Source organism: Thamnophis elegans, chromosome 4, assembly GCF_009769535.1.
Source record: "Thamnophis elegans isolate rThaEle1 chromosome 4, rThaEle1.pri, whole genome shotgun sequence".
In the NCBI taxonomy this organism is placed as follows: domain Eukaryota; kingdom Metazoa; phylum Chordata; class Lepidosauria; order Squamata; family Colubridae; genus Thamnophis; species Thamnophis elegans.
The window spans coordinates 134,813,704-134,838,297 of NC_045544.1; the positions used below are offsets into that span (position 1 = coordinate 134,813,704).

General features: G+C 44.9%; 1 protein-coding gene across 6 annotated transcripts in view; it reads right to left on the minus strand.

Annotated features, from left to right (window-relative positions):
* The window catches only part of GGNBP2 (gametogenetin binding protein 2), a 70,457-nt gene extending 48,767 nt beyond the window's left edge, over positions 1-21,690 (minus strand). For 2 of the 6 annotated variants that reach the window (XM_032214935.1, XM_032214934.1), the window contains exons 1-2: positions 21,562-21,688; positions 9,963-10,091 (exon numbers count right to left, since the gene is read on the minus strand). In XM_032214935.1, coding sequence (XP_032070826.1) covers positions 9,963-10,055 — 93 coding nt within the window. In that variant the 5' untranslated portion in view covers positions 10,056-10,091; positions 21,562-21,688. Of the gene's footprint in view, positions 1-9,962; positions 10,092-20,960; positions 20,982-21,178; positions 21,346-21,561 lie in introns of those variants that run through there. The other 4 variants (XM_032214930.1, XM_032214933.1, XM_032214931.1 and 1 more) reach the window with 4 other exon arrangements.
* Positions 21,691-24,594: the final 2,904 nt, after the last annotated feature.

Below are 24,594 nucleotides of genomic sequence, written 5' to 3' on the forward strand. Positions count from 1 at the left end.
TTCCTAGTATCTATCTCTTCCCAATTATATAACCATCTTTACAATTTATATTGTTTTATTTGTTTCCTAGTACAATTTGATTTCTTATTAGTTACCTATGACTATCACTAAGTGTTGTATCTTATGATTCTTGATTACCGGTAATGTGTTTTATTTTCCTTTATGTACACTGAGAGCATATGCGCCAAAGACTAATGCCAATAGAGTTCCATTCCATTCCATTAGAATAGCAGAGATGGAAGGGACCTTGGAGGTCTTCTAGTCCAACCCCCTGTCTAGGCAGGAAACCCTACACCATTTCAGACAAATGGCTATCCAACATCTTCTTAAAAACTTCCAGTGTTGGGGCATTCACAACTTCTGGAGGGAAGTTGTTCCACTGATTAATTGTTCTCACTGTCAGGAAATTTCTCCTCAGTTCTAGGTTGCTTCTCTCCTTGATTAGTTTCCATCCATCCAACACTTCTCCCTGCCCCTCCCAGGAGTCTCCACACAGCCTGTTCCTCATGCCAGGTAAAAATGGGCCTATCGGAAGTACCGAAACGGGCCCGTTTCGGGCCTCCAGAGGGCCTCCCTCCACCCCCCGCCGTGGTGCAGGAGGTCGAATAGGCCATGCCCATCATGGCTACACCCACCCAGCCAACAGGTAGAGAACCGGTTGCTAACATTTTTCAATCCCACCCGTGTATATGTGTGTGTGTGTGTGTGTATAGTTGGCAACAGACTGAATTTTGATCAGGTGACCATGGAGATGCTGCAGTGGTTGTTAAGTGTGCAAAACAGTCATCCAGACCCTTCTTTCGAGTGACCACTAAAAGAACCGTTGTAAATCAAGGAAAGCTGTATGCCACCTCAAGAGCCTGAAGCATATTATAATTATAATTAAAACAGGTTGATATGTTTGGGTTCATTAAGGCCACCCCGGAACATTAGCTGCTTTCTATGGTTGTAAGCAGAGTTACGTAGCTGGCCCTTTCAGTGATTCGGACAATCTTATGTTTTGGAAAAACTTCCCTTGAGGTCATCTAGCCCAACCCCATGTACAGTGCAGGGAACCAAATTAGAGCAACCCTGACAGGCATCCTCGGATGCCCCCAGTGAAGGAGCTGCTCAAGTGGGAGAACCCATACCATCTAAAGACAAGTGGCTGTCCAATCTCTTCTTAAAAGCATCCAGTGATGAAGCGGCCACGATTTCTGGTGGCAAGCTGTTCCACTGGTTAATTGTCCTCACTGTTAGGAAGTTTCTCCTTAATTCCTGATTGCTTCTCTCCTTGATTAATTTCCACCAGCTCCTTCGGGTGCTTTGGAAAAATAATTTGCCCCCCTCTTCTTTGGGGCAGCCCCTCAAATACAGGAATACCTCTATCATGCCAACCCTGATGTTTCTTTCCTCAATCAACGGTAAATTACAACTAAGCGTTTACGAAAGGGAGCACATCCCTTTATTTCTAGGGGCAATTAGATACCACAGTCGTGAAGGGTTGTAAGTCGAGGATTACCAGTACAGTCCACATTTTCTCATTGTGATTGGCAAGGTTTAGCTGCATAAACATTGGAGCTTTTTAAATAAATTGTGTCTCAGAACAAGTATGGTAAATTACTTTACTTTACTTAAATTACTAAAGGCTTACTTTATTGCATGGCACATTATTGTAGAATGAGTTTTGTTGGTCACGGTTCCACGGCAAACAACTGATTGCTGAGGTGATGACCTCGGAAACGAGAACTGTATTTTCCACATTATTTGCATGTCATGTTAGAATCAGAATAGAACAGAGCTGGAAGGGACCTTGGAGGTCTTCTAGTCCAGCCCCCTGCTCAAGCAGGAGAACCTGTACCATCTCAGACCAGTGACTGTCCACTCTCTTCTTAAAAAACCTCCAGTGATGAGAAAGCACCTACAGTTTCTGGTGGCAAGCTTTCCCACTGGCTAATTGTCCTCAATGGGCCACTGGTGGTCCGTGAGGAAATTTTGGTGGTCCGCAGAAAAATTATTTGCATTTTTTTACATTGCACTAAATCAGGGGTCCCCAAACTACGGCCCCTTGGCCGGATACGTGTAATGAACGCTTGTGCTGCTGCAGAGAGTCTCCCACTTCTGGATCTTTTTGTGTGGGTGAGAGGGGGCAGAAATTCCAACTTGGAGTCTGCTTCAGCCTTCTGGTGTGGGGCTTTGGCCAAAGGCTGGAGGGAAACGCCACTGGTGGCAAAGAGCCGGAGGGCCTCGTTCCAGTGGGACTGCATCATGGCCTGGAACTGGCTGACTATCTCAGCCTGCTGAGCCTCCAGGTGCTGGTACCTGGCCTTGCACTCCTATACGTCTTCCCTCTGCTTGGAAAGCCTATGCTGGTAGTCCTCAGTGAGGTGCTTCTGCTGAGCCTCCTTCTCGGTCAGATCCAGTTTGAACTGAGCTGTTTCGCCAATTCTTTCTCATGGTGGCTGCTTAGCTCCAACAATGGCTTTCTGTTAGGGCCCTAAGGAGCCCGGTCGGGCAGGAGAGGAGTGGCTGGGAGGGGAGAGGCAAGTAGAGGGTGGCGAGGTGCCCCTTGACGTCGAGTTGGCCACGCCCACTCAAGTCACATGACCACCTAGCCATGCCCACCCAGCCAGTCATTAGGCAGATCATACTAGCGGTCCGCAGGATTTAAAATTATGAATTTAGTGGTCCCTGAGGTCTGAAGGGATAGAGAATTATTTGAATACTGGAATACTGTTATCATGTCAACCCTGATGCTTCTTTCCTCAATCAGTGGTAAATTACAACTGAGCAGGTACAAAAGGGACTGAGCTAAAGATGTGACGTCTGCTTCTTCATGGCCTTTCTCTCTAGTGACAATTAGATACAGCCGCCATGAATGGTTGGCTATGGGAATTGTTTTGCTGAAAACCAGAACTAATTGTCGTACAGGTGGCCGTGTTGACAAAATGCTCGAAGTGCGGTCACATGACCACAGGGGGTGCAACCATCAAAACTTCCAATCCAATTAAATGAGGCAATCTAACTGGGTTAAAATAGAGGGTGAATTAAAAATACTAAGGATTGGAAAAGGTGGGGACTTTGATGGATTGAATATGGTTAACAGTTGGTGTTATTAGTAATCCCACATATCTGGAATATTGAAGCTATGATGGAATAATGAGCGATTTTTAAAATATTGAATGGCAACATTTAATAAGGGCTAACAAACACAGGGTGCAAAGAAATGTTATTTATGTTTAAATGAATTAATAGGAAAATGTAAAAAGAATATGAAAGGAGACTAGTAGTGTTGAACTTGGAAGATTAGAACTCAACATACACTACTACTACTACTACTACTACTACTACTACTACTGTTATTATACAATTGTATCACAGCGGCCAGTTGTTTCGCCAGATTTGGCATTGGTTTCTAGTCCCTAGGACCTCGTAACGTATTTTCGTAATATGCATGCAGATCCAAGCAGTGCGGCTTTTTGCATTTGACTGATGGTGATTTTGTCAATTTTTAACTGTTTTAAATGTAATTCCAGTGCTTTTGGAATAGCACCCAGTGTGCCAATTACCACTGGAATTACCACTGCTGGTTTGTGCCATAGTCGTTGAATTTCGATTTTTAAGTCCTGGTATCTTGCGATTTTTTCATGTTCCTTCTCGGCGACCCTGCTATCACCTGGTATTGCGATGTCTATGATTGTGACCTTATTTTTCTCAACCAGTGTGATGTCTGGTGTGTTATGCGCCAGTATTTTGTCCGTTTGTATACGGAAATCCCACAAGATCTTGACCATCTGATTTTCAGTGACTTTTTCAGGCTTATGTTCCCACCAGTTTGTTGCTGTTTTAATATTATAATTTTTGCACAAATTCCAATGGATCATTTGTGCTACTGAATTGTGCCGCAATTTATAATCAATCTGTGTGATTTTTTTACAGCAGCTGAGTACGTGATCAACAGTTTCATCAGCTTCTTTGCAAAGTCTGCATTTGGCATCATCAGAGGATTTTTCGATTTTGGCCTTAATGGCATTTGTGCGGATAGCTTGTTCTTGCACAGCCAGGATTAGTGACTCTGTTTCTTTCTTTAATGTACCTGCTGTTAACCATATCATCATCATCATTATTATTTTAAAAAAGAGATTTGACCCAGTCAATGCACTGTCTGTAAAAAATGTATGTTTATATTGGAGAAATAAAAATATTTTTAAAAAAACCATATCCAGGTCATAAGTCCCCTTTTTTTCAGGTAGGTCATAACTCTGAACAGTAGGTCCTAAGTCAAGGACTACCTGTAACATCAGGGACGTGATGGCTCAATGGCTAAGATGCTGAGCTTGTCAATCAAAAAGGTAGGTAGTTTGGCAGTTCAAATCCTAGCACTGCGTAACGGAGTGAGCTCCCGTTACTTGTCCCAGCCTCTGCCAACCTAGTTAGAAAACGTGTAAAAATGCAAGTAGAAAAAATAGGAGCCACCTTTGATGGGAAGGGAACAGCATTCCAGGCGCCTTCAGCGTTGAGTCATGCCGACCACATGACCACAGAGACGTCTTCGGACAGCGCTGGCTCTTCGGCTTTGAAACGGGGATGAGCACCGCCCCCTAGAGTCGGGAACGACTAGCACATACGCGCAAGGGGAACCTTTACCTTTACTTATCTGTAACATCAAGAGCACCAATGATGTTACCCAGTTAGGATTATGAAACACCTGCCAGAAAACTATCAAGCCCCCACAGTTCAAACTTAAAATCTAAATATTTTCTCTTCTATCGGAGATCCAGGTATTTTCTAACACGCCACTAACTAACATGCAGTCTAAGAATTGTTCCCTTTGATGTTTTCCCAGGTCGAAAACTCTCTTTTGCAAAATGGGGCCCGAGGCGGTAAGGCAATTGCCACCCTCATGATAAAACTGCACTCCCCAGAGACACACCCACCGCCGCCGCCGCCTTAGAAAGCACCACTGGGATGATTAAAATAAAAGCACTTTCAGTTGCGCGGTGAGTTCACGAAGCGATTCAGGCGAGATCAAAGGCCCCTTTCAAGTGGTCTGCATAAAAATAATAATAGGGAACTATTGTTTTCCCGGGCTTAAGCGGAGAAACTAATTTCATTCCTATTCATAACAAGGCTGGGAAATTATAATCTGAAGCACTCAAAAGGCACCAGGTTTCCACTTATCGAATAATATTAAGTATTGACTCAATTCTATTTAGAATAATAGAGCTGGAAGGGACCTTGGAGGCCTTCTAGTCCAGCCCCCTGCTTAGGCAGGAAACCCTACACCACTTCAGACAAATGGTTATCCAATATCTTCTTAAAGACTTCCAGTGTTGGGGCAGTCACAACTTCTGGAGGCAAGTTGTTCCACTGGTTAATTAGAACTGTTAGTTCAAAGTTGCTTCTCTCTCCTTGATTAGTTTCCACCCATTGCTTCTTGTCCTGCCTTCAGGTGCCTTGGAGAATAGCTTGACTTCCACTTCTTCCTTCCTTCCTTCCTTCCTTCCTTCCCTCCTTCCTTCCATAGAATAGAGAATTGGAAGGGACCCTGGAGGTCTTCTAGTCCAACCCCCTGCCTAGGTAGGGAACCCTCTACCGTTTCAGACAAATGGCTATCCAACATCTTCTTAAAGACTTCCAGTGTTGGGCATTCACAACTTCTGGAGGCAAGTTGTTCCACTGGTTAATTAGAACTGTTAGTTCAAAGTTGCTTCTCTCTCCTTGATTAGTTTCCACCCATTGCTTCTTGTCCTGCCTTCAGGTGCCTTGGAGAATAGCTTGACTCCCTCCTTTGTGGCAACCCCTGAGATATTGGAAGACTGCTATCATGTCACGCCTACTGAACAACCACAGTTCAACAGAGTAGCTAAATCGGTCATTGGCGATACAGGAAGTCCTCGACTTACAACCATTTGTTTAGCGACCGTTCTAAGTTACAAAGGCACTAGGGGTGGGGGGGACTTGCAATCTTTTTTTTCACATTTACAACGGTTGCAGCATTCCCCATGCTTGGCAACTGGCTTATAGAGGTAGTCCTGGACACAATTGAGCCCAAAATTTCTGTGGTTAAGTGAGATATTTGCTAAGTGAATTCTCCCGCCCCGCCACCTCGGTTTTACGACCTTTCTTCAGATGTGCGGCGAATCACTGGAGTTTGTTAAGTTCGAAAGACGGTTGTTAAGTGAATCTGGCTTCTCCACTGACTTTGCTTGTCAGAAGTTTGCAAAACAGGATTGCAGGTCCACGGGACACCGCAACCGTCATAAATGCGAGTCGGTTTCCGAAGCATCTGAATTTTGATGACACGATCGTGGAGATGCTGGAAATGTCTCAACCGTTCATAAGTCGCTTTCTCCAGTGCCGTCGTAATTTCGAAGTTGCTAAGCAAACTGTTGTAAGTCGAGGACCTGTCTTTATGACGGTTACCCTGCCCAGAGGTCATGTGATCGCCATTGTAACCTCCCCAGCCAGCTTCCAACAAGCCAAGTCAATCGGCAAAGACTGAGTGATTCGCTTAACAACTGCAATGGTTCGCTTCACATCTGTGGCAAGAAAGGTGGTAAAATGGGGCAAACGTCTCTTAGCAATGGAAACCTTGGGCTCAATGGGAGTAGTTCAAAGAAATACCTGTATTGGGTACTTAATTTTTCCAAGCAAGTCAGGAACGGTGGACAGGTAGTCCTCGACTTACAACAGTTCACTTAGTGACCATTCAAAGTTACAACGGCACTGACAAAACGGAGCTACGACCGTTTTTCACACTTACGACGGTTGCAGCATCCCCGTGGTCGTGTGATCAAAATTCAGACGCTGGGCAGCTGACTCGTATTTATGATGGTGGCAACTGAGTCGTATTTACGACGGTGGCAGTGTCCCAGGGTCACGCGGTCAGACTTCGCGACCTTCTGACAAGCAAAGCCAGTTTGGGGGGGGGGGAGCTGGGGTCACCTAACAACCGTGGGACTAGCTTAACAATTTCCGTGATTCCTTTAACAACAGCAGCTGGAAAGCTGGTAAAATGGGGCAAAACTCGCTTCACCACTGTCTCGCTCAGCGGCAGAAATTTGGGGCTCTCTCGTGGTCTTAAGTGAAGGACCACCTGCATACCTGGTGTGGGAGGCACCCAACCATCTGGACCGGCGATCCAGAAATGTCTCTCATTGGGAAACTGACGCCAGAGGGAGAATCTTCCGTTCTAAAGTCCAAATCCTTTGCTAGGTTTTCCCCAAGCTGTTCGATCTCTAAGCCAACAGGTACATTATTCCCGTCACTCAATGCAAGCAGATGGAAATCGCACTCCCGAGCATCGTTGTCTTTGACTTCCAACCATTTATTGAGTGACGGTTCCAAGATGAACCACAACACTTCGAAAAGAAAGGGACCGACAAACCAGTTCTTGCCCATAGAACGGGGGTGTCGAACTCTGTTTCACTGAGGGCCGCATCAGGGAGGCGCTTGACCTTGGGGGCTGGGTGGGCGTGGCCAGCTCGACGTCGTTCCTGCCGGGGGCGCCTGGGGTGGCCCGAGCACTCTGCCAGCGAAAACGGGCTTCCGATCTGCCGTTTCCGCCGGCAGTGGGACCGCGGGCCAGATCCAGGGGTTAAATCAACTTACCTTCGCTAGCGGTTTGCAAATGTGAGCTCACGCGCGCGCATACTTCGCTCGCAAGCACCACCTCTGCACATGCGCAGGACCTTCTGCAGAGCATCAAAAACGGGACGTGATAATGTCCGGGTGAGTGGGCGGAGCCTCCCGCTGATACCCCTACAAGTTCGCCCGAACCAGATAGAACTGGCTGAATCAGATCTAAGCAGTCCGCGCACCTTTAGTTGACACCTGACGTATGAACGCTTACCAACCAGCGTGTGTTTACGACGGTTGCAGCATCCCAGGGTCATGTGACAAAGTCCACGGAAGCAGGATTCACTCAATGACCTCATGGTTCATTTAACAACTGTACTGACTCCCTTGTCAACCATGGTTGGAAAAAAAAAAGCATTGAAATCCGGCGCGAGTCACTTAACTGCCTTGCTTAGGAATGGAAATTCTGATCCTAATTGCAGTCGTAAGCCAAGGACGAATGACCGGGACCTACAGAACAATAGGAAAATGGGGGCCTTCTCATTCTACCCATTAAATTGCCCGATTTAGACCGATGATACGAGGCCCTCCTTCTGCCAGCCCGATCCAATGGCCTTATCTCCAAGTAAAGGTTGGATAAGGTACCCCAAAATAACAAGCAAGCAATTTAAGATGGAGTTGGAAGCAGTGGATCAGGGCCTGAGTAAGAGAGTTAAAAAGAATGCAGCCCTGGAGGGGGGAGGAAAAGGAAAGGGGGAGGGAAGGAAAAGGGAGGGTGGGGAGAGGGAAGGAAGGAGAAGGGAGTAGGAAGAAAGGGGAATGGGGAAGAGAGGGAAGAAAGAAGGAGGAAAGAAGGAAAAGGCAGGGGGGAGGGTGGGAGTAGGGAGGGAAGAAAGGAGAGGGAGGAAGAAAGGAAGAAGAGAAAGGAAGCGGGAGGGAGGTAAAGGAAGGGTGGGAGTAGAGGGGGAAGAAAGAAGAGGGAGGAAGAAGGGAAGGAAGAGAAAGGAAGTGGGAGGGAGGGAGGGAGGAAAAGAAAGGGGGGAGGGAAGGAGGGGGGAGGGAGGGAGGGGGGAGGATGGAGGGGAAGGAAGGAAGGAAGGAAGGAAGAAAGGAGAGGGAAGGCGGGAGGAAGGAAGGAAGAGAAAGAAAGGGGAGGGAAGAAAGGAAAAGGAGGGAGGGAGGAAAAAACCTGGCTATTCCGACAGGCCTGGGGCTAAAGACCTTTTGCCCCCCCCCCTCCTCGAATGGTATGGTTGTTGTGTGCTTTTTTAAATTGTATATTGTTTTGTCCGTCTTTTTTATTCTTTATTTGTACCCCTTCCCTTGACTTGGATTGTGAGCCGCCCTGAGTCCCCTTTTGGGGAAAAGGGCGGCATATAAATGAAATAAATTCAATTCAATTCAAGAGAAAGAAGAGAGGAGGGAAGAAAGGAAAAGGAGGGAGGGAGGAAAAGGAAGGGAGGGAGGAAGGGAGGGAGGGAGGGAGAAAGGAGGGGAGGAAGGAAGAAAGAAGGTGAACAGAATGGAAGAGTACTAAATGAGTGGAGAAAGTTAAAAAAAAATCCGCAAGTAAAATTCTGAAATATTTTGGGGGGATGTCACCTTCAAAGTTAGGAAGAAATTCCTCTACTTGGTTCCCCTGGGAATTGGGATCTTTCCTGCCCAAACCTCTACCTTGCAAACAAACAACAACAAAAAAAAATTCACACCGATCTGCAAGCAAATAACAGAAGCACACCCATCGTGCCACCCCTAATCCCTCCTTCCTTCCTCCTTTCCTTGTTTCAAAAAAAAAAAAAAATTAAAATGCACATCCTCAAAACGAAGCGTGCAAAACCCAGACAGGTGTGCAAAAAAGCCACCAAAGTTCATCCTCCAGAATCTGGGAAACGGGGGTGGGGGGGTGGGGGTGGAGACCCTCGTCAGAGAGTTATAAGGGATACCTTTGTCCCCACCCCCTGTGCCCCCACCCCGCAAAGCCGCCCAAGGCCTCCAAACGGCGGATAGACGCTCCGGTTGGTTCCAAAATGGCTTCGGCTCCTCAGGTTTCGGCCTCCCGAGGGAGGGCATGTGTGTTGCCCGTGTGTGTCCACGTCTGGGTCTGCGTGTGTGCATGCATGCATGCGTGTCTCCCAGACGCGGGTTAAGGGCAGAAGCACACATGACGGGCAGGCGGGCGTTGGAGGCAACCCAAGTGCACCAATTACTGCAAAGGGAGGGCTGCGAGGCGGGGCCGAGGGGCCTTCCCAGAGCATTGCAAGGAATGGAGGAGGACGGTGGGGAGGGGGGGGGAGGGAAACGGCTTGCCTGGGGGATTGCAAAACACCCATTGGTGTGGCGTTGTGTTGCAACCCCCCCTTCCGTTGCAAGTGGGGCCGAAAGTGGCCCCACGACTCGCTTACCGTCAGGGTGTCATCGATGTAAAGGGGGATCTGCAGCCTCTCGAAGAGGAATTCCTCCTCGCTGTCTCTGCAAACTGCCACCAGCCGCGCCATCTCTGTTGCCGTTGCTCTGCCTCTTCCTTCCAAAGCCTGAAAAGCAGCCAAACCCCAGGGCAAGTAAATAAAGGCTTTGCTTCCTCCGCCACACTTTCACCAGCAGAGGGGAAATTCAACTCTTGTTACCTGGGAGGAAGATTCGACACAAGAGGGAAGTGGGAGGAGAATGGAAGAAGTGCCTGAAGGGACTTTGGAGGTCTTCTAGTCCAACCCCCTGCTCAAGCAGGAGAGCATTTCAGACAATCGGCTGTCCAGTCTCTTCTTAAAAACCTCCAGGGATGAAGCACCTACCTACGCCTTCTGTAGGCAAGTTGTTCCTCTGGCTAATTCTCCACAGTTAGGGACACTCCAGACCTAGGTGCCCCTTGAGTGTTTACCTGTGGATTTTTATTTTATTATTTTATTATTTTATTTTTATTTTATTTTATTATTTTATTATTATTTTATTATTATTAGATTATTTTACTTTATTTTATTTTTATTTATTTTTATTTTATTTATTTTATGTTTTTTAAATTTTATTTTATTTTTATTTTATTTTTATTTTATTTATTTCGTTTTTTAAATTTATTTTATTTTTATTTTATTTTATTATTATTTTATTTTATTATTTTATTTTTATTTTATTATTTTATTTTATTATTTTATTTTTATTTTATTTTATTATTAGATTATTATTATTTTATTTTATTATTTTATTATTGTTTTATTATTATTAGATTATTTAACTTTATTTTATTTTTATTTATTTTTATTTATTTTTATTTTATTTATTTTGTTTTTTAAATTTTATTTTATTTTATTTTATTTTTATTTTATTTATTTCGTTTTTTAAATTTTATTTTATTTTTATTTTATTTTTTTATTTTATTATTATTTTAGTTTATTATTTTATTTTTATTTTTATTTTATTATTTTATTTTATTATTATTTTATTATTATTTTATTTTATTATTAGATTATTTTACTTTATTTTATATTTATTTATTTTTATTTTATTTATTTTATGTTTTTTAAATTTTATTTTATTTTTATTTTATCATTTTATTTTATTATTTCATTTTTATTTTTTTATTTTATTTTTTTAATTTTTTAATTTTATTTTATATTTATTGTATATTTATTATTTTATATTTATTTTATATCCATTTTATTTCTATTTCTTTGAGCCAGAAGATATGAAAGCAACGGTTGCAGGAATTCAAGACAAGAAACAATGAAGGGAAACTAATGAAGGAGAGAAGCAATCTGGATTTAAGGAGAAACTTCCTAACAGTGAGGACAATTAATCAGTGGAACAACTTGCCTCCAGAAATTGTGGAATCTCCAATGCTGGAGGTTTTAAAGAAGAGATTAGATAAGCATTTGTCTGAAGTGGTGTAGGGTCTCCTGCCTAGGCAGGGGATTGGACTAGAAGACCTCCAAGGTCCCCTCCAGCTCTATTCTGATTGATAGTCCTTTTCATTAAAGAAACCTGGGGGAATGGAAGAGAATGGGACATTGAGTATAGCTAGTCTAGAGAAATGAAGGACTAGGGGTTTGTTTTAAACACAAATAATACAAACATATACAACTGAATACAAAAAAAAAAGAAAGACAAAAGAAAAAAACATATTAGAGTGCACCTCTCACCCCCTGGAGACCTTTTCCCCCTTCCCCTTATATTTCTTCGATATACAATATATTCCAATTGTGCCCTTATACCCTCCAAAACATATATTCTTGATTTATTCCCTTTGCCAGAGAAATAAAGGACTGGGGGGGGGGGGGTGTGACATGATGGCTGAGGGGTTGCCACAAAGAAGAGGGAGTCAAGCTATTCTCCAAAGCACCTGAGGTCAAGAGAAGCAATGGGAGGAAACTAATCAGGGAGAGAAGCAACCTAGAACTAAGGAGAAATTTCCTGACAGTCAGAACAATGAATCAGTGGAACAGAAGTTGCCTCCAGAAGTTGTCAATGCCCCAACACTGGAAGTTTTTAAGAAGAGATTGAACGACCATTTGTCTGAAGCAGTGTAAGGGTATCCTGTCTAAGCAGGGGGTTGGACTAGAAGACCTCCAAGGTCCCTTCCATCTGTGATTCTCTCTCAAGGACGAGAAACACAGAACCATCTTATGGCTCCTGGAGTTGTGGGATGTCTGAACACGTGCGCCTTAAAGCTGTTCTAAGGAGGAAGGAGTGGAGTCCAGAAAATGTACGTCACGAAGACCGGCTGGAACACACCCATGCTAAGTAAAAGCACTCGAGGTTTGATTGCGGGTGTGTGAATTTGCACAGATTCTTTCCCACAGGCCCACAACAAAAGAAAAAAGGAAAAGGAAGCAGGCACCTGAAATTTCAGTACAGATCAATGCAGGCAGTTCTTTCTCTTACGACCACAACTGAGTCCAGCATTTCTGTTGTTAAGCGAGACATTGATTGAGTTTTTGTCCCCTTTTTACGACTTTTTTGCCACGGTTGTTAAGTGAAATTGATAAGTTAGTAAACAGGTTTAAAATGTAAAGGTTCCCCTTGCATATATATATGCCAGTCGTTCCCGACTCTAGGGGGCGGCGCTCATCTCCGTGTCAAAGCCGAAGAGCCAGCGGTGTCCGAAGACGTCTCCGTGGTCATGTGGCCGGCATGACTCAACACCGAAGGCGCACGGAACGCTGTTCCCTTCCCACCAAAGGTGGTTCCTATTTTTCTACTTGCATTTTTACATGCTTTCGAACTGCTAGGTTGGCAGAAGCTGGGACAAGTAATGGGAGCTCACTCTGTTATGCGGCACTAGGGATTCGAACTGCTGAACTGCCGACCTTTCTGATCGACAAGCTCAGCGTCTTAACCACTGAGCCACCGCGTCCCTAGTAAGCAGGTTAAGCGAATCCAACTACCCCATTGACTCTGCTTATCAGAAGGCCTCAAAAGGTGATCCACTTGAGACACAGCAAAGGTCGTAAGTATGAAGCAGTTGCCAAGCATCTGAATTTTGATCATGCCACCCTGGGCATGCTGCAAAGGTTGTAACTATGAAAAAACGATCTTAAGTCACTTTTTTCAGTGCCATGGACTGCTATAAGTCCTGTACATTACTGTCCACGGGGTTTTCAATTCAAGAATTGAGTCCTTTGAACTCTGGTGCTGGAGAAGACTCCTGCGAGTCCCTTGGACTGCAAGGCCATCCAACTGGTCAGTCCTAGAGGAGATCAACCCTGATTGCTCTTTAGAAGGCCAGATCCTGAAGGGGAAACTCAAAGGCTTTGGCCACCTAATGAGAAGGAAGAACTCCCTGGAGAAGAGCCTGGGAAAGACAGAGGGCAAAAGAAGAAGGGGACGACAGAGAAGGAGGTGGCTGGATGGAGTCACCGAATCAGGACTCCAGAGGATGGTGGAGGACAGGAAGGCTTGGAGGAACGTTGTCCATGGGGCCGTGATGGGTCGGACACGACTTCACAACTAACAACGACACCTGTACATTAATCCCTGGAAGATTTTATGGGGATAACAGCAGAAATTTCAGAATGATTTAACTAATCTGAATCCCCAAGGTGTCCACCATCAGCCTGGCCGAATTGAAAAGCAAACTAATTCACAATATTGGGGGTCAATTGTGTTGCGTCTCAATCCGGCCGCTCAGAACTAGAGATTAGGGAAAGACAGAGGTGCCTGCATGGTGTCAATGTTTTCTCACACCTGTATGATTCTCTCTGAATCGTAGTAGCAACTGAAACACAATTTAAAAAAAAAAAACACTTGGCAGTTAAAAACACAGGTGAGCTGTTAAAACACAACAAAACTGGGGATTTTCTAAGGAACAACATACACAACCAAGCCTATTAACTATGCTTCATATACAACAGCCTATTGCTTTGAGGGGTCCTTGGTGCTCTCTGAGCTTGGCTGTTTCCTTGCAGACGTTTCATGACCAAACTAGGTATCATCATCAGTGCCAATCAATGATGACCAGTTGATTAGCACTGATAATGTTATCGAGCTGGGTCGTGAAACGTCTGCAAGGAAACAACCAAGCTCAGAAAGCACCAAGGACCCCATAATCCTACCTGCTCCTCCTCCTCCTCCTGTCTGCAGTCTCTACTCCATTCTATCCCTGATGATGTTACCTAGTTGGGTCATCTAACGTCTGCAAGAAAACAACCAAACTCAGAAAGCACCGAGGACCCCTCATGTCAACCCTGAGCTACAAATATTCTCCTGTAGCAGCCTAAGCTTTGTTAGTGTTCAGTTTGAACTTAATACAAAAAAATTCAGTTACTAAAATATATCACTGCCCCCACCCATCCATGTATATTGCATAAACCCAGCTTATAGATTGAAACAGTGTATCTGTTCAGAAAGTCAAAAAAATTCAGTTACTAAAATATATCACTGCCCCCACCCATCCATTAGACACATATAAGCGGCGACATCTTTGTGAGGGGAAGGGCACCTAAATTTAAAAGCCTGCCTTAAATCTCAACATAATTATTCATAACAAAGGGCTTTACTGCAAAGGATAAAAAAACTGAAAACTTAAATCACCATTCATGACATTCAAAAGAACACTGGTATCTTCTTTACACACTCGCAGATTACAATTCTCTTTACCAGAGTCATCAAGTTTTAAGCTCACTCCAATTTTCCCTTTTTCCATTTCTACTTATCTGAAAGAAATAAATGTATCTCACCACATATGCAGCCTTGCCCCTCTCAAAAAAAAATTAGTCCAGCAACATCTTTTTAGCAGTATAATAGAGGGACCTTGGAGGTCTTCTAGTCCAACCCCCTGCTCAGGCTGGAAACCCTAATACCACTTCAGACAAACAGCTGTTCAATCGCTTCTTAAAAACTTCCAGTGTTGGAGCACCTACAACTTTTAGAGGCAAGTAGTTCCATGGATTTAATTGTTCCGTCAGGAAATTTCTCCTTCGTTCTAGCTTACTTCTTTACTTGATTAACAGAATTCAAAGGGACCTTGGAGGTCTTCTAGTCCAACCCCCTGCTCAGGCAATCCTCTACCATTTCAGACAAATGGTTGTCCAATCTCTTCTTTAAAACTTCCAGCGTTGGAGCACGCACAACTTCCGGAGGCAAATCGTTTCCACTGATTTAATTGTTGCGTCAGGAAATTTCTCCTTAGTTCTAGCTTGCTTCTCTCTTTGAATTGCAACGTAGAACTTACTATTTCTCAAAAGTGCTGACCTTCCTCATTTGTCAGCCGGAAGACTCAAATCTAGGAAATCCCCACCGGCACTTACACAACATGTGGCCAACAACTTATAAATCGGTTCCCAATGGACAGTCAAACGGGTCACTAAAATGTTCAGTAATAGCAGAGGTCTTGCAACTTTAAGACTTGTGGACTTCAACTCCCAGAATTCTCCAGCCAGCAGAGCTGGCTGGAGAATTCTGAGAGTTGAACTCCATAAGTCTTAAAGATGCCAAGTTTGGGGATCCCTGAGTTATAGGAACATATAAATGACTCCCTACAAATGTGTCAGGCATTGAACTACCATTGCCCGCAATGGACAATCCCGAAGAGGATTTGCACCTCACATAGAGTCTGCCGAGACATTCTGTATAGGGGCATAGTATCCTACCCTAGGTGTGATTGTGGGATCCAACGTCAAACTGTAGATCACATCATGACTGGCTATAAGCTGAGAGCATATACCGGTCCAGTATCTGATTTTTTTTAAAAAAAATATGTTGGGCTTCAATAGTTAGTTAGATGGCCTAGACTAGGGGTGTCAAACTCAAGGCCCGGGGGCCAGATCCAGCCCATGGGGGTACTTAAATCTGACCAGTGGTCAAAATTTTATACTACCAGTTCTGTAAGCCTGGCTTGGTGGGCGTGGCAGGGAAAGGATACTGCAAAATCTCCATTCCCACCACACTCCAGGGGAAGGATACTGCAAAATCTCCATTCTCTCCCCACTCCAGGGGAAGGATACTGCAAAATCCCCACTCCCTCCCCACTCCAGGGGAAGGATACTGCAAAACCTCCATTTCCTCCCCACTCCAGGGGAAGGATACTGCAAAATCTTCGTTCTCTCCCCACTCCAGGGGAAGGATACTGCAAAATCTCCATTTCCTCCCCACTCCAGGGGAAGGATACTGCAAAATCTCCATTCCCTCCCCACTCCAGGGGAAGGATCCAGCAAAATCTTCATTCCCTCCCCATTCCAGGGGAAAGGATACTGCAAAATCTCCATTCCCACCACACTCTAGGGGAAGGATACTGCAAAATCTCCATTAAGTTATGAATGTTGTGGAATTTTTAATGTTGTTTTTTGTTTTTTGTATGTCTCCCCTCCCTTTTTTACCTGTAAGCCGCCCTGAGTCTCTTTGAGAGTGGGCGGCATACAAACTAATTAAATAAATAAATAATAAATAAATTCCCTCCCCACTCTGGGGCCAGTCAGAGGTGATATTTGCCGGTTCTCTGAACTACTCAAAATTTCGCCTACCCATTCCCCAGAACTTGTGAGAACCTGCTGGATTTCACCCCTGGATGTGGCCCACAGGGCCACCCTGGAAACAGCGAAGGATTAGCCCGCAATGCCTCTGCCAGCAAAAAGGGAGCTCCGTTTTCACTAGGAAAGGGTTGCAGGAGGCCATCACAGCCAAAAACGGAGGTGGTGGGGGCTGCAAGTGGCCCTTCCGAGCTCCATTTTCGCTGGCAGAGGGTTGCGGGAGGCCATCGCAACTGAAAACGGGACCTTGGGAGCCCATTTTCACTGGCCTGGGCTTAGGCCACTGCAGGTGCCCCCCGATACGAGTTAGTTCGAGCTGACCATGCCCACTCTGGCCACCCACCCACCCACCCACAAAGGTCAAACACAACCTTGATGCACCCCTCAATGAAATTGAGTTTGACCCCTGGCCTAGACACTGCAATTTGAACACAGCTCTTGTTAAGACTGTGTTCAAATATAAATATTATATATATATAATTGTTTTACTAATCTAGATGAAACATTAATATATCTTGCTAGCCCACAAATGATATAAAAGTAAGGGTTCCCCTCACACATATGTGCTGGTCGTTCCCGACTCTAGGGGGCGGTGCTCATCTCCGTTTCAAAGCCGAAGAGCCAGCACTGTCCGAAGACGTCTCCAGGGTCATGTGGCCGGCATGACACAACGCCAAAGGTGCACGGAGCGCTGTTACCTTCCCACCAAAGGTGGTCCTTATTCTTCTACTTGCATTTTTTACGTGTCTTCGAACTGCTAGGTTTGCCAGAAGCCGGGACAAGTAACGGGAGTTCACTCCGTTAGGCGGGCGCTAGGGATTCGAACCGCTGTACGGCCGACCTTTCTGATCGACAAGCTCAGTGTCATAGCCACTGAGCCATCATGTCCCTCTTGTATGATATGCCATACGCTAAATAAATAAGTATTCAGAGATATAAGCTTTTGCGAGCTGCCGCTCAACTGTGTAGCCGACAAAGCAGGATGCAGCGCATGAAAGCTTAATGTATTAATATTGATGTAGCCATTCACCCACCATCGAGTAAATATGCCTTTGAATCAAATGGCTCAGCCAGGACAGATGCTACCACACTCCTGCTGAATCTTTGCCAGCATAGTCCTGAAATGCATATTCCCAACCATACCCGTAACTCCTTATCTACACTCATGGCCTACCACGTATTTTACGATGCATGTGCAAATATTTTGGGCACCTAGAGGTATATATGAGGAGAGCCAGTCTGGTCTAGTGGTGAAGGCAACCGGGCGAGAAACTGGAAAGCTAAGTTCTAATCCTGCCTTAGGCATAAAACCAGCTGGTTTACCTTGGGCCAGTCACTCTCGGTTCTAGGAAGGCAGACGTGGCAAGCCACGGTTGAGAAACCCTGCCAAGAAAACTGCACAGACTTGCCCAGGGAATCACCAGGAGACAACGCAGATCCGAAGACACACACACACACACAAAACAACCACACCATATAATACGCAAGGAAGTCCTCGTCTTACAACAATTAGTTTAGTGATCGTTCGAAGTTACAGCGGCACCCGGGGGGGGGGGAAGTGACTTATGAACATTCTCATGGAGTTTTCATGGCAAAGATACTGGAGTGGGTTGTAGAGGGGGGTTTCTGCTGGTTCGCCCTGGATTGGGTGAACCGGTAGTGGCGGAGGCGGTAGGCTCCCCCCACCCACCCGGATGCTTCTGCGCATGTGCAGAAGCGTTGCGCGAGCACACACAAGTGAAGTGATAGTAAAAAAAAATGGAAACCCAACACTGGTGGATCATGTTTTGTCGCGTTTTGACATGAAACTCAAATACTTTGGCCACCTAATGAGAAGGAAGGACTCCCTGGAGAAGAGCCTAATGCTGGGAAAGACGGAGGGCAAAAGAAGAAGAAGGGGACGGCAGAGAAGGAGGTGGCTGGAAGCAGTCAGCGTGAGCTTAAATGCACTTCAGAGGATGGTAGAGGACAAGAAGGTCTGGAGGAACGTTGTCCATGGGGCCGCGATGGTCGCATATCCTGGGGTTTTATGACATTCTGACCAGCACACACCCACACATTACTGACACATGTGTAGTTAAGTAACGAAGTGCATATAATCAAAGCTGTGGTTTTCCCAGTTGCAATGGATGGCTGTGAAAGTTGGACCATAAGGAAAGCTGAGCACCAAAGAATGGAGGCCTTTGAACCCGGGTGCTGGAGAAGACTCCTGCATTGAGTCCCTTGGACTGCAAGGCCATCCAACCGGTCAGTCCTACAGGAGATCCACCCTGACTGATCTTTAGAAGGCCAGATCCTGAAGAGGAAACTCAAAGGCTTTGGCCACCTAATGAGAAGGAAGGGCTCCCTGGAGAAGAGCTTCATGCTGGGAAAGATGGAGGGCAAAAGAAGAAGGGGACGACAGAGAAGGAGGTGGCTGGATGGAGTCACCAACGCAGTCGACGTGAGCTTAAATGGACTCCAGAGGATGGTAGAGGGCAGGAAGGCCTGGAGAAACGTGGTCCATAGTCCAAGGTTGCGGATGGGTCGGACACGACTTCGCAACTAACAACAACAATGAACATTTTGTGAACATTTATGACAGTTGCAATATCCCTATGGTTATGTGATTTACAGGCAGATGTTGGACAAGTGGTTCCTATTTATGACGTGTCCAACAATCATGTGATCTTCTCTTGAGATTTTCTGACAAGTAAAGTCAATGGGAAAGCCAGATTGACTTAACAACCCGGTTACTAACTGAACAACAGCAATGATTCACTTAACAAATGTGACAAGAAAAGTCACAAAGCCTAACACATTTTCTCACTTAACAACAGAAATGTTGGGCTGAATTGTGGCTGTAAGTGGAGGACTACCTGTATCACAGATTTGTGCCAGGGTTGAGTTTACCTTATTTAAGATCAGATTGTCGGTTGAGTTCACACAACAGGCTAAGCCGAAACAACTTCACACCACAACTCCAAATGTTACCATTTACAAGATAGAACACAGAATCATAGGGCTGGAAGGGACACCGGAGGTCTTTTAGTCCAGCCCCTTTCTCAAAGCAGGAGACTTTTATACCATCCTTGGTCAAAAAGCGGTCCAGTCTATTTTTAAAACCTTCCAGTGATGGGCCACCCACAAATCTTTAGCGACAAATCTCCAACCTTGGCAACTTTAAGCCTGGAGGACTTCAACTCCCAGAATTCCCCAGCCAAGTTGGCTGGGGAATTCTGGGAGTTGAAGTTCTCCAGGCTTAAAGTTGCCAAGGTTGGAGAGCCCTGCTTTAGCATGCCTGCCAACTAATTGCAAACGAGGCGATGGAAAGGAAGGCCACTTTTTCTAGCAAAAAAAATAACATTTTCTGTGCAGAGATACAAGTAGGGCACCAAATAAAGACACCAAACTCCACGCTACCGACCCAAAGATTTTCTGAAATTACAGCAGGACCCAAAAGTCAAACCTGGTAACAGCTTGAAAAAATCACGTGTGAGAAATATGTTCTGTCTTCTAGAACTAAGCAACCCAGAATTGCACGCAGATCAACTTGCATTTTAGCAAACCGAAATCAAGGGCTCTGTCTGCCAGCAATTATGTTTTAAGCTTACCCTGTACACCTACACACTACACACTCATCCAATACGCTGTAGGGGGCAAAAAAAAACCAACAACAGCTTGTTTCAAAGCAGAAGAAAAAGTCCTGGCGTGCCTAACGTCCCTGTCCTACTTGCCCCCATTTCTTGTCCCCATTTCCTGTGTCCTTATTCATGTTTATTCTGATTCCTGTACAGGAGCGACAAACTAAATAAATAAAATAAAATAAACTAGCATCCTGCCCACTTTTTTTTTTCCAAAAGAGGATGGTGTCCCTTAATCAAGGGCTTAATTCACTCTATCTCTCTCCTTTTGACTTCCTTTGCATCTTTTACACACACATCCCTTTGGCATTCCAGATTTTGCAAGGGGGGGCATTTTCCTAGGGAATCTTCAAATGGAGGGGAAGGGAGGGGGGAGATGCTCTTTTTAGAGGGAAATTGCTTTTGGCATTGCAGATTTTGCCCAAGGGGAATTTTCCCAGGGAACCCTCAAATAATGGGGAGGAAAGGGGGGGAAATGGCTCTTTTAGAGGGAAATTGCTTTTAGCATTGCAAATTTTGCCAGGGGGAATTTTCCCAGGGAATCCTCAAGGGTGGGGGAAAGGGGGGAATTACTTTTTTAGAGGAAAATTGCCTTTGGCATTGCAAATTTTCCCAGGGGGAATTTTCCCAGGGAATCCTCAAGGGTGTGGGAAGGGGGGAATTACTTTTTTTAGAGGAAAATTGCCTTTGGCATTGCAGATTTTGCACGGGTGGTGGTGGAAAATCTGCAATGATCCCGTGCAAAATCTTCCCAGGGAATCCTCAAATAATGGGGGGAAAGGGGAAAAATTGCTTTTTAGGGGGAAATTGGTTTCCACCTCACCTCCTTCTTCAGGGAGGTGGAGATATTCTTTATGCATTTGGAAAGGAAGCAGGTTAGGAGCAGGAATTTCCCTTCCCCTCCCCAGGATATAAATACATGGAAGAAAAATAAATTAATTAAGGCAATGAGTAGGTCAAAGGATAACCTTCGCCCTTGCTCCTCTTCCCCCCCCCGCCCCACTTACTGCTCCGACAGGCTCCACCTCTATTTAAATTTACCTTCCTTTTCCCCCCAGCCCGCCTCTCCTATTGGCTGAAGCGACCGAAGCTGCAGGAGGAGAAACTGCCACACCTCGAAGCGCCGAAACGGGCGATTTTTTTGTGTTTTGGCCTCTCTCTCTTCCCTTCCCCCTCCCTCCCCTTTTCAGGAGGGCAGCATGGAGCCTCCTCGTCCGGCTTTGGCTCCGCCCCCGCCCCTCCTGCCCCCCCTCCTCCTCTCGCGAGAGACGGAGAAGGCAGGCCTCCCGCCTTCCCCCACCCACCGCCCTGACCAACCGCTCGCCGGGCTCCGCCTCCCGGCCTCCCAAACCCCGCCCTCTTTCAATTCCCCCCCCCCGGCGACTAACTGCTCTTTCAGGGCGTGTCTCGGCTCAAGCTGTCACCTTTGCCACAAGCTCCACCCCTTCTTTTTTTATGTAAATGACTCTTGCGTGGCCCGCCCCTTCCTCGGCCTTCCCCTTCGCCTTTTCCGCCGCGGGGCTCAAATCGAAGAAAGGAGGGTGGAAAGAGCGTTTCCTTTATATAGGTAAGGCCGGAAAGAGGCTCCGGCTTGCGGCCTTCTGCGCATGCGCGAGAAGGAACGCTGACGTGAGCCCGCAAGCCCATTCCCCGCCTTTCTTTCTTTCTTGGAAACTGTCACAAATAGGCCCTGCCGCCGGCGCAGCGAATGGGGCGCTGAGGTGTTGCGCATGCTCAGTAAGCCGTTCCCTCCGCCTCGAGAAATAGTTCGAGCGGGAAAAGGTGGAGATGAGGCGGCGTCGGCGTCGGTCTCGCGCTATATGCGAAATGGAGCTTTTGGCAGCATTCTCCCTCATCCAGTTTAAACATTGGGCACTATCTAACAAAATGAAATTCAATGGTGAAGAAAGTAAGGTTCTACATTTAGGCAAGAAAAACGAAATGCACAGGTACAGTATAGGTGGTACCTTCCTCAATAGTAGTAACTGTGAGAGGGATCTTGGAGTCCTAGTGGACAACTATTTAAATAGGAGCCAGCCGTGTGCAGCAGCTGCCAAAAAAGCCAACACAGTTCTAGGCTGCATCAACAGAGGGATAGAATCAAGATCACGTGAAGAGTTAATGCCACTTTATAAGGCCTTGGTAAAGCCACTCTTGGAATACGGCATTCAGTTTTGGTCACCACGATGTACAAAAGATGTGGCGACTTTTTAGAGTGCAGAGAAGAGCAACAAAGAGGATTAGGGGACTGGAGACTAAAACATATGAAGAACGGTTGCAGGAACTGGGTATGTAGTTTAATAGAAAGAAGGACTAGGGGAGACATGATAGCAGTCTTCCAATATCTCAGAGGTTGCCACAAAGAAAAGGGAGTCAAACTATTCTCCAAGGCATCTGAGGGCAGGACAAGAAGCAATGGGTGGAAACTAATCAAGGAGAGAAGCAACTTAGAACTGAGGAGGAATTTCCTGACAGTGAGAACAATGAATCAGTGGAAGAGAAGTTGCCTCCAGAAGTTGTGAATGCCCCAACACTGCAAGTCTTTAAGAAGATGTTGGATAGCCATTTGTCTGAAATGGTGTAGGATTTCCTGCCTAGGCAGGGGGTTGGACTAGAAGACCTCCAAGGTACCTTCCATCTCTGCTATTGTATTAATAGGAGGTGGTCCTTAACACTTCGTTGGCCTCTCAAACCATTTTGGTCTCTTATACAAAAAAATTATGAGGCAGCTGTGCCCTCCAAAATATATAGGTAGTCCTCAACTTAGAATAAGAATAGAATAGGATTAGAATAGAATAATTGGAAGGGACCTTGGAGATCTTCTAGTCCAACCCCCTGCTTAGGCAGGAAACCCTACACCACTTCAGAGAAACCGCTGTCCAACATCTTAAAAACTTACTACCACAATTGAGCCCGAAATTTCTATTGCTAAGGAAAATATTTAAGTGAACTTTGTCCCATGTTATGACCTTTCTTACTACAGTTGTTAAGTGAATCACTGTAGTTATTAAGTTAGTAAAATGGTTACATGAATCTGGCTTCCCCATTGACTTTACTTGTACAAAAATGTGATCACGTAATGCCAGGACGGTGTAACAGTCATGAATGAATCCGGGAATGCTGCAACTGTTGTGTGAAAAATGGTCTGTCACTTTTCAGTGCTGTTCAGCACTTTTCAGTGCTGTAATTTTGAATCATCCATCCATCTATCTATAACCGACGGGGTAAGACACCCCTAAAACCCATCATGGTGTGTGTTCTGTTAAGATACAGCCTGTCGTGCCTTAAAATGGCTTCTACTGTGCAGTGCAGTGGAGTTGCCATGGTAATGGCTTCACAGTACTCCACAAGGGGGATCCCTTTGGTAAGGGGGAAAGTCCAACATTAGAAATTATGTTTGGTCAAGATATTTTCCCCCTATAAATAAATACCCAGGCAATGGTGGGTTCTCATCTATTAGTTACTAAATGAACTGTTATAAGTCGAGGGCAACTTGTACCTTAACAATATTTGAAAGCAGATATAATGTATATCCATATTTTAAAGGCTTAATGTATATTCTCCCCAAATCACATCAATTTTTAAAACAAGGTATAATATACCTTGTTCTTTCTCATGTAGTTAAGATATGTATACCTACTTTCCTCCCAAATTTTGCCTTACTATTTAAGAGGTACGTATACCTGTTTTCCAATATATTTTATCAATGTTTAAAAACTATAATGTATGCCTGCTTTCCCCCCAAAAGTATACCCTTATCAATGAACAGGGGGATAATATATAACTTGCTTCCCCCCCCACCAAATATATCTTAAATTTTAAAGGAGGTGCAACGTATACCTGCTTTGCCCTCAAAATACATCTTATCAATATTTAAAAGAAGCTTGGAGATGCACAATGCCAAATATGGGATCTTTTCTTGCAACCTGGACTGAGAAATGGCACAGCAATAGAGCAGAAAAATATCTATTCCATACAGGTGTCCAGCACAAGATAAACCTGAATGTGAAATCAAAGATGAAACGCTTCTACAATTCAAGCTCATACTAGCAGTGAATTGGGTACCAGCACTCAGGTAAAACTGAAGCGAGTAATCATTTGTGTCCATTTGGAAAGAAAGGTAATCTAATGGTCTCCATCCATGGTTATAGGTAATTTTCAACTTAAGAGCATAATTCAGCCCAAAAGTTCTGTTAAGAAAGTGGGTTAGGTGAGTTTTGCTTCATTTTACATTTTTTCTTGCCACAGTTGTTAATAACTACAGTTGTTAAGTTAGTAATACAGTTGTTAAGTGAATCTGGTTTCCACATTGACTGCTTGTCAGAAGGTTACAAAAAGTGACTACATGACCCAGGGGTACTGCAACTTGTCATGAGTCAGTTGCCAAGTGTCTGAATTTTGATCACATGACCATGGGGATACTACAACAATCCTTAAGTGTGAACAAAGATAGAAGC